This window comes from Muscardinus avellanarius (assembly GCF_963383645.1).
Source record: "Muscardinus avellanarius genome assembly, chromosome: 4".
Lineage (NCBI taxonomy): Eukaryota > Metazoa > Chordata > Mammalia > Rodentia > Gliridae > Muscardinus > Muscardinus avellanarius.
Genome location: NC_137789.1, coordinates 136,901,900 through 136,916,276, shown reverse-complemented (window position 1 = coordinate 136,916,276; position 14,377 = coordinate 136,901,900). Strand labels below are relative to the sequence as shown.

General features: G+C 43.3%; 1 protein-coding gene across 2 annotated transcripts; it reads right to left on the bottom strand.

The window, feature by feature from the left end:
- Positions 1 to 4,009: 4,009 nt before the first annotated feature.
- Positions 4,010 to 13,199, bottom strand: GSTO1 (glutathione S-transferase omega 1; the record flags this gene model as incomplete). Of its 2 annotated transcripts, XM_080694510.1 has the most annotated exons (6): positions 4,010 to 4,163; positions 4,946 to 5,052; positions 7,931 to 8,026; positions 10,201 to 10,423; positions 12,878 to 12,986; positions 13,166 to 13,199. In XM_080694510.1, 6 exons carry the CDS (start codon positions 13,197 to 13,199, stop codon positions 4,010 to 4,012), a joined length of 723 nt encoding a protein of 240 aa, XP_080550636.1. The 2 variants fall into 2 exon arrangements, with proteins under 2 accessions (XP_080550636.1, XP_080550637.1); XM_080694511.1 differs by lacking the exon at positions 7,931 to 8,026.
- Between the last annotated feature and the right edge of the window lie 1,178 nt (positions 13,200 to 14,377).

Sequence of the window (14,377 nt, the reverse complement as noted above, 5' to 3'; positions counted from 1 at the left end):
CTGGCTTCAAACCTGCGGGATCTCCTGTCTCTGCCTCCCAAGCGCGGGGATTACAAGCAGAAGACATAGAGATTTCCCATATCCTCAGCCCACATACATGCACAGCCTCCTCCACTACTAACATCCCAACCAGAGTGGTACATTTGTTAAAATTAGTGAACATACATGGACATATTATTTACTCAAAGTCCACAGTTTACATTACTTATTCATTTTTTTTAATTTCATATAAACTTAATGTTATGTTATAATTTGTATTTTTCAACCATTTAAAAATGTAAAAACCAAGCCGGGCATGGTGGCGCATGCTTGTAATCCCTGCGCTTGGGAGGCAGAGACAGGAGGATCGCGCAGGTTCTAAGCCAGCTACCTCTCTGGCTTAAGGGACCCTGTTTCCAAATTTTTAAAAGTATAAAAATAGATCTGGGAGTGTAGCCCGGAATTAGAAGGGTTTCCAGGAACCCCAGTACCACAAAAAGAATAAATAAATAAATAAATAAATAAATAAATAAATATGTAAAAACCACTGAGCTCTTTGGGCTGTAAAAAAAAAAATAGCAATTGACTGGATTTAGCTCAATGGCCTTAATTTGCACATCTGTGGTCTGTATTACAATGACTAAATTCGCAATGGCCAAACTAGGAATTTCATATTCCATTTGTAAGTGAAAGGTTCTACTACGCCAGAAGAGGATATGCATTTGCAAGATTTTTTCCCTCATTTTCTCCTTTAAAGGAAACCATATCTGAGAGTTAGAAAGTGTTGTTTATTAAAAGTAAACATTCTCCTGTACATGGGGAATCAAGTCCTGAAATTGAAGTCTATTTGAGTAGTTAGAGGAGAAAGGACAGAGGGATGGAAACTCTTCTTCTTCTGATGAGAAGCAAGAGTGGTTCTCAAAACAGGCTCTCGAGCCAGATGGGCTGACCCTGAGACCTGCCTTTGGCTCTCCAGCCAGCTATGGACCTCTCTGGCTTTCACTTGCTTATAAAATGAGAACATTAATGGTGCCTATTAGAGGGGCTCATTGTATGGACTGACACTACCCAGGCACCATTTATACAGTAAAATCTCAGTGCACCTCAAAATCTATGGCAAAGATTAATGACTAAGAACACATTGTAATATTATAATGCATTATAGTTTTGTATCCATAAAAAACGAAATATACTGTAACTCAGCTTTGCCGGGCATATTAGTATTAAAATTCAACTCACAATACTTATTTCATCATTACCAGTTTGGAGGCAATACTACTATAACACCATGTGGTTTGGAAGGTTTAGTTTGGACACAGGATGAGGTATTTAACACTTAGCATGTGTCTGTCACCTAGTAAGCAATATTATTGCTTGTAAAAAATAAGCTATTATTATTTTTACTATCGTTTAAATGTAGAAGGGAAGATTTTCACAGTCTTCAAAAAGACAGGAAAAGCCCAGAAACCAAATTTTCCTGCCTGCCTGAGCACAAAGCTTGTTAACTAGTGGGTGCCCCCATTTCAGGGCTGAGAAACAGTGATCCGAGGTGGTCTTCACCTGCCTCCAGACAAATTAAAAAAATATATATGAACAATTTAATTTGAGTTAAAAGTATTCAGTTTAAGCCGGGTGTGGTGGCGCACGCTTGTAATCCCTGCGGTTGGGAGGCTGAGACAGGAGGATCGCACAGGTTCAAAGCCTGCCTCAGGTACTTAGTGAGGCTCTCAGCAACTTAGTGAGATCCTGTTTCCAAGTAAAGTATAAAATAGGTCTGGGAGTATAGCCCGGAGGTAGAAAGCCTCTGGGTTCCATCCCCAGTACCACCAAAAAAAAAAAAAAAAAAAAAAATCCGGTTTAAATACTGTCCTTTATTCTTAAAATATGTCTCTTGTACTTTGTTTTTGTTAAATTATTTGATATAACATTTGTAAAGTTTACATAGTTGGGCTTTCTCTTAATGTGCTCAAATTAAAGTGCAAAATTAAAAGTTGGCACTGCTACTCTGGGGCCCAAACTGTGTGATATTCCAAAGTTCAAAATGTGTGATCTCAAATCCCTTTCTCTTAGAGTACAACGCAGGTCTCTTAGAGTGCAACGACCCACCCTGCGGAGGTGACAGGAGAGACGCCCACCAGGACCCTCGGGGCGCCTCGGGAACCCGATGGCTGGGAAGTGCAGTGGCGGCAAGGGAGGCGGGGCTCAAGTGGGAACCGCCCCTCACACGCGCTCCTACCCGCCAACTGGTCGCGTCGCTCGGAGCTTCAACCAATCGCCAAAGCTTTTGGAAACGTCTGTCACGCAGAGTGGAACCAATGAGCTGTCGCGGTGCAACTCCTGAATACTGAAGTCTAGGGTCCCGGCCAGTGACTGCGCTGGCCAAAGAGAAAACCCGGTAGTGGTTGGCTGTGGCACCGGAGCGCCCGGCCCCACTTCCGACCGGAAACCCGCCGAGCGCTGCCGAGGCCTGGCTGGCGGGCGGGCGGGCGCGCGCAGATGGCTTCGCCCGGAGCCGCGGCGTTGCGGGCGGCCGAGGGCGGGAGCCGGAGGCCGTTTATGAAGTCAAACGGTTCTCGGCTGCCTCTCAGGGCGCGGCTCCCACATCACTGTGAGGCGGGGGTTCATTTCCTACTCGGGCTTCGCGGCTCACTCTGGAGCTACTAAGTCGGAAAGGCAGCGCCGAGCTGTAGAAGACTGCTGTGAATGGGTGGAGGATGGATGGATGGATGGATGGATGGATGGATGGATGGATGGATGGATGGATGGATGGATGGTGGATGCTGGGGATAGAGCCCAGAGGCATTCTACCTCCGAGCGACACCCTAAGACCTATTTTATTTATTCTTTTTAATTTGGAAACAGGGTCTCGCTAAGTTGCTGAGGCTAGCTTTGAACTCAAGTACTGGAATTACAGCCATGCACCACCACGCCTGGTTGCTGTGAAGTAAGTGTGTGTGTGTGTGTGTGTGTGTGTGTGTGTGTGTGTGTGTGTGTGTTTTACTGGGATAGAACCCAGGGGCTTTCTACACTTTCAGACCTATTTTATACTTTATTTGGAAACAGGGTTTCACAGAGTTGCTGAGAGCCTCACTAAGTAGCCGAGGCTGGCTTTTAACCTGCGGGACCCTCCTGCCTCAGCCTCCCAAGTACTGAGATTACAAGCCTGCGCCACCACGCCCAGCTTTTGCTGTGAACTCTTAAAAAAACTAATCATTTGGAAGTTTTCGTCACCGGCAAATCTGAAAATAAGTACTGGAAACCAGACTTTGGAGCCGTTTGGTAAAAGTGTCTTGGATGTATTCCCCGGATCTTTCTGCCAGATTGTTAATGGAACCTCGGGACCAGCTGTAGAATGAAACGAGGTTTTCTGACTGACTTACCTTCTTCTCATGGAGGTGGTATGATGATAAAACTAGTGCCATTAATATTTCTCAATGGGAATATTACCTATTATTCAGCCTTATATACTGTGATATGCACAGTATTTAACTGCATATATGAGGCACCTACTGTGTGCCCAGCATGGGATTTGGAAGGAAGAACTTGAAAGGGCTAGAGATTGGAGGTGGGAGACCAAATAGACTACCAAGTCACATAGCTTTAAGGTGATGTGGAGGGAGTGAAAGCAAGTTGATGATGGAAAGGAAAGAAGAAGGAAAGTTTCTCAATTCAGAAACAAGAAGACCAGAAGTTTTAGGGGGCATCTCTTGAGGTAACAACAGGGTGTCCCATTGGAAAATTCCTATGAACATGTAGAAGTCTAGATTGAAGTTTAGCTCTCCCTAGAGGTGATGGGGAAAGACAGCCTCTCAGCACCGACTATGATAGAACCCACAGTCATTTATTTGAATATTCTGAGATAAGAGATGTGTTCACGTTTCTGTAGGAGAGCATTGAGGAGACTCCAGAGTTAGGCCATGATGTTAGATCAGCTGGAGATGAACCAATGAGATGTGAGGGCACTTAGTAAAACAAAAGCATTGCTATAAGTGAAGGAAAATGTCAGACAAAGCTTCGATTCTTGCCCCCTTCAGAGCCCATAGTCACAAGCTTCGATGCTGTTCTGTAAGTAGAGATCTAAGAAACCTTGATAGGTCTTCGCATCCTTGAGGAGGGCTGATACCGTGGGATCTTTTCTCATGGCTTCCACCCAGAGTTTAAGTTTTGGACTGTGGGCTATACATCTGTAAGGGAGGCAGAAAGAGAGGTGTGAGCCGGGCACACTAGGATGGCATCGCAAAGCCTCCCGAATGCCATCATCAACATCACTCTGCAGTTTTGCCCCTGACCTTTCAAAAGATTTCTTTAAAATGCATGTACTCATAGGATATTAGATTCAAAAGGTATCATAGAGCCCCTAGTTTTACAGAAGAGGAATCTGAGAGGAGAGTGAAGGGCATACTCCATATAAGAACCTGTCCAAACCTCAAGACTGATTAAGACTGAGAAATAATACTGTTAAACATCAATTATTAATAATTATTCTATCATTAATATCTAATAATTTTTAATATTAATTAGATATTCAATCATAAGATTGTGATAAAAAGTAACCCTGAATAGCTCTACCCTCTTAAGATGTGGGAAGTAAGCCAAGGTAGCTGGCTTCCAAACTCAAAGCACATGTGGAAATCTTACTTGTAAATGAATGGGAGGTGACCCTCGTCACACAGTCGTGCAACAACATCTTGTAAACAACGACCATCCTTGCGTATTTTTTAACCAAGATAGTAAATTTTGAAATATTTTACTCCATGTCACAGAAATCTTCTGCCCCCCCCCCCCCCGGGATGGGTAAGAGTAGTGACAGTTGGTGTATGACATGCCTTGAGGAACCCAGGACTCCCCTGTCTCTCTCATTCATACTAGTTGTATTAAACATTTCAACTTTTGTTTAGATGGAAGTTCAATATATACTATATCACCTATCATCCTAAATTAGGCACCAAATATTTAAATTTCTTACTCATTTAGCTCCAGTGCATCTAGCCGTTCAAACCAGGGCCACATGAGGTAATCAATCATAGAAAGAGAATTGCCACCAAAGAAGGTCGTCGTCTTATTAGTCAGAACCTGAACATTAAACAACATAAAAGTATGTATTTGTGCATTTAGTAAGAGCTATCACCAGAAATGATAAAGGCAATTTAAGTAAAGCAGGTGAGAACAACAGCTTTTATCCTGAATATCCAAGTAGGGCTTTTGTTTGATCAGAAAACTTGAATAGCTTTACAAACTGTTGGATTGATGTAAAGCATAACAATCAACCAAATAAACTGGAAAACAGAGAAAAATGAAACAAGCCACAGAGCACAATATATCTGTAAAAAGAAGACTAGTATTCATAATGTAAAAAGAACTAGGAATCAATAAACAACTGGCAAACTAACCATTAGAAAGATGAACATGACTTGCACTTCACAAAAGAGTTCCAAATGACCAATAGTAATTTGAAAAAGTGTCCTACTGCATTAGGCATCAGGGAAATGCAAATTACATTACCAGTGCACACCCTTGACAATGGCTAAAATGAACCAGATGAAGTTTGCAAGAATGCAGAAACACTCCTGGTAGGAGTATAAATTGGTACAGTCACATTTTAACAGAATATGTCCTTTATAACCTAGCGATTCTACTTGGGACCCTAACATGGGTTTGCCTAAAGATATGTGTACAAAGCCTATAATCCCAGTACATGGGAGGCCAAGAGGGGGAACTCAGGTTTAAGGCCAGCCTTGGCAATGTAGACCATTTCACAATAAATAATAAAAAGAGCTAGCCATGTAGCTCAGAGGTAGAATGTCTCTGGGTTTAATCCTCTATACCTAAATAAGTAAATAAATATCAATACAAATGTTCATTATTTGTAACAGCTCAGATTTGAAAATGTTTATTGTCAAGAGTAGAATGGGCAAATTGTAGTGTAGCCAAACTTTGAAACACTATACAAAGAATAGAAAAGAACCACACACAGCACCTAGTACTGAATGAATGAAACCAGACCCAAAAGAGTAGGTATTTATATCATTCCATTTGTGTAAAGTACAAAAATTGCACAAGCTAATATTCTGTTTCTTGATATGGGTGCTGGTACCATGACTTTTCACTTTGTGAAAATTTGTAAAGTTGAGCTCTTATGCTTTGTGTCTTTGTCTTCTGTCAGCTGCTGAACCGTATTCATCTTAAGAATATGGACTGCATCTGCATGTAATTTTTCAATAAAAAGTACTTAAAATATGCTGGGAAAGGTTTAATTAAATAGATGGAAATAAACTGGATGTAGACTGTTAAACATATGATAATTCAAAATCAACACCAACAGGATGTTTTTGAAATTTAAGAAAGTGAATTGATAGTTAGGGTGCTGTCAAAAGGGAGAAATTGAGAATATTATCAGCCTAATTAAGCACTACACCAATTTTCCTTTATTACTGCCTCCAGGGTTTTTCTTTGGATCCATGTGACATGAGCTGTTAATTAATTATGTCCCCTATTTGTCTTCTGTCAGCTGCTGAACCGTATTCATCTTAAGAATATGGACTGCATCTGCAGCTTTGCAACCTTCACACTGTCCAGCAGAAAAATATAATTGACCAAAATTGATTCAAGAAGAAATATAATCCCGAAATAAATTACCATTAAGGAAATTTAACTAAAATTAATTTAATTAAATACATTTAAGTAATGAAAAATCTACTCCTGCAACAGAGACATGAGGCTCAAATGTTTTATAAAAACAGTCCATCCCTATTAAGTGGTTTCCAAGATTAGAAAAATAGAGGAAGGTACTCAACCCATTTTAAGAGGTTAGACTATTCCTAACACCAAAATCAAAAGACACTATAAAAGTAGAAAATTATAGGCCAATCACATTTACAAACACATGTATAAAAATTGATTGATTTTATAATAAATATGAAAGCCCATTGAAAACAGATGGGTTTTATCTCAGTAATGCCAGGATGGTCCAGAAAAATTTATCAATAGCACTCTAGTCACCAGATTAAAGGGGAAAATTCTGTAAGCATTTTAATAGCTATAACATGCCACGAAATTAAGTATTTATGTTTTTTTTAAATACTGGAAATTAACAGGAAAAAGTTTCAGGAAAAAAAACTTACAGGAAACTTCATTTCTACTGATAAAACATTGGAACACATCCCCAAAAAGCAGGAACCTTGTCTTCCCTCAGTGAAACTTAGGTTGAGTATGAACAGAATGTCTCAAAGCCAAGAGGAAGGGTCCATCTCAAGGCCCAAATGACAGCCCTTCCCCAAAGGAATAAAACATCTGGGCTACCCCTAGTGTCTGTGATTCAAGCTTTTTTGTTTGTTTGTTTGTTTGTAGTGAAATGTTTATATATCAAGTAGAAATACACAATGGCATTGACATCCTGATTACAATTGGGCTAAATTGTTATTTTTTGAAAATATGGACAAAGACTGGAAGCAAGCATGGAAAAATGAAAACAAGTGACAAATGATGGGAATGTAGGTAATATTTTCTTTTTTTCTTGCTACTTTAATGTCAGTGCAACAAAACAAGTCCTTGACAAAGTGCATTTGGGAAGACGAACTTACAGAAATCAGTGTACATTTTTTTTTTCCTTTTTCTGGTACTAAGGATTGAACCTGGGGCATTGTACCTCCAAGCTACAGTCCCAGCCATATGTTTTATTCTTAATTTTTGAAACAGGGTCTCACTAAATTGTGGAGGGCTTCAGTAAGTGACTGAGGCTGTCTGCAAACCTTCAAACCTCCTGTCTCAGCCTCCCAAGTACTGGGACTACAAGTATGTGCCACCACGCCCAGCTCTAAATTTTTTATTTTATATTATTTCTAATGGCTATAAAGTAACTTGAGAAATGGGAGTATGAAGAAAAGAGTAGAAAGCAAAGGAAGGTAGATACAGAGTGCCATTTACCATGATGAGAGCTAAGAGAAACAATTACCTCCTCAAGCTTGCTGAATTCTTTCTGCAGTTCTTCTTTTAGGACAGAGTGGTCTTTACTTGGCCCTCTAATATAGCTCGATATTAAAGATGGTACCTAGAAAGAGAATGATTTCTTAGTTCATCAGTTTGAGGCTGACTGCATCGGCCCCCTCACGTTAAAAATATTGTAGAATCCTCATAATCATGGTGTCTGGGAATTCCAGGTACCTGCGTTCACAGGGGCCGTGCACTGACCTTAGAAACAATTTTATAGTCTAAGCTGTTGTGTTGGTTCAAGATTTTATAAATTGCAAATAAGAGAGCCCCTTTTGGTGAGTTCAAGCCAAAAAAAATCTTAAAAAGACACTGAGTTGCTCATAGAATTTTGGGGAGACTAAGCAAATAAGTCTGGAACTAAGAACATTCCAGATTATGCCGAGAACTGGCCTAATGGGAAGTGCTTGATGCTGCCAGTGCCAGCACAGCCCTGACGCCACAGAGTCAGTCCTGCTGCCAGGAGGTGGACCCTGGAGTAATCCCAGTGCTACCAGGCCCCTGCCATTGTTACTCCAGAATTGAATCCTGCAGCCACCACGGCTCCTGAGGCCACAGCTCTGCCAGCACTCGCCAGCAGACCCACAGGAGGCCGGTTTCCTCACATCACTCAGGTCTGAAGTGTGTGTGTGTGTGTGTGTGTGTGTGTGTGTGTGTGTGTGTAAGAGCCCCAGTCACAGGTCTTGGCCCCAGTGGTCAAGGAGCTGAGGAAGAGAATTTTTTTCTGAGTTCTATGTTGGGGAGGTCACAAAAATTGGTTCAAAAGAGATTGCCTGCCTGCAGATTTGACAGGTGGAGTAGCAAATGCTTCGATGCTTGTGGTGGAGGTGTTTGCGTTTTAATATTTTCGTCTTTGGATCATCTAATTGTAAGAGACAGAAGCCCACTCATCCCAATTTAACGGGGACTTGCAAAAACAGAAGAATCCTCGAGATCCCATTGATGTCAGTACGACTTGCCCTGGTTGGCTTGCAGGTAGCCCTCTGTCCACATTTCCATCTTCGCCTGCCTAGACTTTCATCTCTGTCTTTCCTGAACTAGCTCTTCCATATTATTTTTCATATATCAGTTTTAATCACAATGCTCTTAATTTCTGCTTCACCTAAAAATGTATTTTATGCAGCTTTGATTCTCTTTGATTCTCCATGATGCATGTACAGCTCCAAAGCTTAACATTTTTACTATCTCGCAATTAGCGAGACGCAGCAGGAAAGGATTGGAGAACATTTCTGGTCTAATGTGCTATGGTTAGGAGGGCTGGATCGTGTGATCCACAGGCCATCTTTTTCCTGTAAGTGAATAGGAAAAAAAATGGTGAGTATCCCCAGCTTTCTGTGTGTGTGTGTGTGTGTGTGTGTGTGTGTGTGTGTGTGTGTGTTACTAGAGATTGTACCCAGGGACATCTACCTCTGAGCTACACCTCCAGTCCAATTTTATTTTTTATTTTGAAACAGAGTCTCACAGCAAGATCACAGCTTCACAGCCAGCCTCAGCAACCTCCTGAGGCCCTCTGCAACTTAAGGAGACCCTGTTTCCAATTAAAATAAATGAATAAATAAAGTAGGACTGGGGTTGTAGCTCGGGGCAAGAATTCTCCTGGATTTAATCCCCAATACCACACACACACACACACACACACACACACACACACAAAATATATATGAACTAAGGTGCTGAGAGGTAAAGTAACAGGTCACACAATATGCAAGTGGCTGAGGCTGAGCTGGTCACAAAACTAGACAGTGGCCAACAGTGATCACAACGCAGCCCTCACCCTCACAGAGTTCGCATCCCAGTGTAACACAGGGGAGATGGCAAGCAGTTATCAGGGCCAAGTGCTTTGATGGAGAAAAGTTAGCATATCTGGGGACACAGAGCCTGGACCACTGACCAGCACTGAGAAGCTTCTGGAAGATAGCACCAGCCCAGAAGACACAGGGGAGATGACTAGGAGACAGCCAGGCCCCGGGAGACGATGGAAGACACCGGAGAAATGCTGAGAGAGACAGGTGGCTGGAATGTAAGGTGTTAGGGGAAGAGCCAAGAGGGGCCGCTTTGGAGAGGGCAACAGGAGCCGGATCGTGGAAGGACTCGCCGGGCATGGCAAGCTGACAAAAGCATATTCCTCTTTTGTCTTCTTTTCCTAAATCACTGGACCATCATAAATAACATTGATTTTAGCTTTTAAAAAAAAAAGCATTTTCAAATAGGAGCTGAAATTTCTTACACACACACCTTAGAGAATAACTCGAAGACCATCTTTTGGCGAGCTTTCTCATAAGGATCCTCTGGAAACAGCTTCTTCCCGGGATAGGCTTCATCCAGGTACTCACACGTAATGGCGGATTCATAGATCAGCTGACCCTGACTGTTTTCCAGAACTGGCACCAAAGCATGGGGATTCTTCTCAGAGAACCACTCAGGCTTATTTTTTAAATTGATATTGATGACTTCATGCCTGAAAGGCACATGCAAGACTATGAAGAGAGCAAACCATTTTCTGTACTACTGAATAAATCCTAACTGGTCCCACAATCCACATCATTGATCAGATCCCAGTTTTAGGATTCTCCTTGATTCCCTCCATACCAGTCTTTTACTTAAAGCATTTAACCATCAGGCGTAGTGCTGCATGCCCGAAACCCCAATACCTGTAATTAGATCTACCTTGTATCTTAAGAGATTACAGAAGAAATATCACATAACTGTTAAAGCCAGAGCTACATAATTGTCAAAGCTGGCTCAATGTTCAATAGAACAGATTACTCAAAAGTAATATACACCAACACCTTTCGTTTCCTGTTTTCCTCCCGCATGGCAGTAGCTAGAATAGCATTTAGTTTGAGGATTTAAATATGTAATCCCTCATGGAAACAAACGAATAGCCAGTTGGAACTCTAGTAGATGTGTAAAAGTTTATGTGCTCACAGAATACTGGGCACACTCACATTACAAGAAAAACAAGAACCCCTGCCAAACAATGACTAATATTTCTGAAAATTTACTTTATGAAAACAAAAGGTAGATCCTGGCCTTTGGTGATCAAGAAGTCTCACCGAACATGCATGCATTTTGGTAGCCTGCCATTTTGAGCCAACAGTCAACACACCTGTCCCAACAAGTAGAAAGATAAAACTTTTAGGGAAAACCATGCTTGGATAGGCTACACCATATGGTCAAAATTAGAAGTTCAGTCAAAATTCCTGCACTATTATAGTACCTGAAAGGTCTTATTATCTCCTCCATAAAATCCCCCTTCCCACTATGATGGTAAGATAATTTCTTAAGAAAACAGTCCCAGTAAGACAATGTAGAGTTCGAGAGAAAGACACATAACCCAGGACTTTGTACCCCTAAATCCAGTTGTGTCCTACCCCCAGACTTGAAAGAATCCAGTTTGAATTTCTCTTACTTGCAGTAAGAGTTCTGACCAATGCAGCAAATATTACAGTGTTAGCTGGGCGTGGTGGCGCACGCTTGTAATCCCAGGATTTGGGAGGCTGAGACGGAAGGATCGCAGGTTTGCGGCCAGCCTCAGCTACTTAGGGAGGCCCTCTGCAACTTAGAGAGACCCTGTTTCAAAATAAAGAATAAAAATAGAGCTGGGGCTGGGCGTGGTGACCCACACTTGTAATCCCAGCATTTGGGAGGCTGAGACAGGAGGATTGCACAGGTTTGAAGCCAGTCTCAGCTACTTAGTGAGGCCCTTTCCAACTCACTGAGACTCTGTTTCAAAATATAGAATAAAAAATAGGGCTTAGGGGGTGTTTCTCAGAGGTAGAATACCCCTGGGTTCCAACCCCAGTACTGAAAAAAAAAAAATAGGGCTGGGGGTGTAGCTCAGAAGTAGAATGCCCCTGGGTTTAATCCCCAGTAACACATACACACCAAAAAAAAAAAAAAAAAAAAAAAAAATATATATATATATATATATATATATATATATATATATATAGTGTTTTAGATAATCATTACTAGTGGATATTTTGTTGTGTATTTATAATCATAATTTCACCCAAATAAGGTGCAAATCTCAGTGAAGTGATAGCTAATACAAAAACTTTTTTTCTTTAGAATGCACATTACATTTCTTTTAGGAAACAGAACTGTCTGACTAACCAAATCTCCCCTTAGAAGATTAAAGTTAGTTTACAAACTCTAAGCACATAGATAGAAAACTTCTCAAGAATAGGGCTGTTTTAAACTTTCACTGGTATCCAGTATTTGTTCAAAAGATTCCCCAGGCTACTGGGAGGGAAATTGTTCTAATGGATGGTACTGAGCCTCAGAGAAAAGCTACTTGGCTTGCCCAATACGGATAACCCTTCAGTCCATAACTGCTAGTTCCAATACGGAGGCTTCACAAAAGATCCATTATAGGCCTAGTCATTTCCTTTTCTTGGACTAAAGCAAGATGTCAAGAGTTGTGCCGGGGTCAGTCAACTCGGTGCTATTCTAGTAAGTTAAAGATCTGAACTCTGTACCCAGGCGAGTTACTACACAGGGAGGGACCATATATTGAAATAAGAGGCGATCAAGAATGGAGAAGCCACTGGGTGAGAGCGCAAACACTGGCCCAGGAACCTGGAACCCAGCACGGCTTAGCCAGCTGCTGTCCGTGTCCACCGGTGATCTTACCCCACAGAAAACCCACTGTACAGCGGCCGCAGATTTTATAAAGTGGCTGGCTGATGGGGGTGAGCTGGCCTAGACTGCTGTAGTCAGTGGCATTCCCTTCCCCCTCGGAGGGGAGGTCTGGAACTTGCTATGCCCCCCCCATTAAGGGCCGAGAATATTTTTCTTCTCGTATAACAGACACAAAAGGACCCCCGGGGGCCCTCTCGGGAATCCCCAGCCCCAGAGGCCGCCCAGCGGTCCCGCGGGCTCTGGGCGCCCGCTGCCCGGTCCTCACCGGATTCCCTTGGCCTTCAGGACCAGCAGCGTCCTCTGGGCGTAGGGACAGAACCTCATGCTGTACACTCGGATCAGGCCCTCCGGGACCGGCCCCGGGGGCGCGCTGCCTGCGGGGGAAGCAGAGAAGGTTATGGCAGGTCTTGGGGGACCCCCGGCCCCCGCCCCAGAGTTGGCCTGGCTCTGGAGGCCTCGCCCGCGGCCCGAGCGGCGGCTGGGCTCCGGAGCAGCCTCGCCCGCACTTGGCCCCGGCCGCCCGCGCCCCCGCTCCCTGTGGCAGCCGCCTCACCCTTCCCCAGGCTCCGGGCGGATTCTCGGGACATAGCGCAGGCAGAGCTCCCCGCGTGGCTGGCTCCTGGGTTTGCAGAAGATTCAGGAAGTGGACGGCTTCTCCCTTCCTCCCTATCTCCCTCCCTCCCCTCCCTCCGGGCTCAAAGGGTGTCTGCCCGGTCTGGGCTGCGGACAACTCCACCCAGAGGGAGCCCGGACCCCAAGAGGCACCAGTCAGGAGAAGGCTGGATGCAGGTCTAGGTGCCCTGCTCTGCGAGAAAGCTGCGGTGCTGCGGCCCCAACTGCATAGGTGCCCCCGCCCAGGGCTGGCCTCAGGGTTTTTTGTGGGTTTTTTTTTTTTGGGGGGGGGGGGTGGTATTGCATCAAACTCCACCAAGATACTCACCATTCGGAGATACACCAAAGTGGCTCCAAATGTACCAGTATTGGGAAGAGGCATCAAAATGTATCAATGTGCCGGTATTGGAAAATTGCTTTGATAATTTCCAAAGTGTAAAATACAGTCAGAGCCTAGATGCTGTGCAGGCACTCAGGCAGGGAGGGGGCCGCAGCTATTATAATGCAGAGTTCCTCCCTGTCTTTGCCCTTCATTCTAAGGATTAATCTATAGTAAAGGCCTTAGAGTCAACTGAAGCCCTTAGCCCTAAAATTAACAACAGAAGCAACCGGTGCCTCTGTTTACCTCCTCTCCTCTGTGATCCGGCCTGGGCATAGGAAAGGTAAACTTGTGTGTGGCTTCAAAGCACCCTAGTTGATGAGCCACTAATACTCCCCAGTACAGTAGAGACAAGGGCCAGGTAGATTCTTGACCCTTGCACTTAGTAGGTGCACTGTCCGGAGACAAGAGGCACAACCTGGCTAAGGCATAAGTAACTAGCCCATTGCCTTGGTAATGCTGATGAGAAAGTTACCAATACAAAATCTATTTAAAGGTCAGCGTCCCCGAAAAGGGCCAGAGTTCCATTTTCGGGCTCTCCAGCATGCGGATCAGCAGGCTGCTTTTTCCTTCTCTTCTCTATTTCCTACCGCTTCATTTCCTAATTTTGTAATAAAGGTTTGTTAAAGCTGCACTGAGCTGCCGGTTTTAATTTTTCTATTCAACAAATTTTAGTTTTAGAACCCCCACCATTCAAACTGTAACACAAATGCTCAGAAGCACCCACCACCACCCCAACCTAAGGTCCTGTCTGCCCTCTGCCTCTGACCCTGA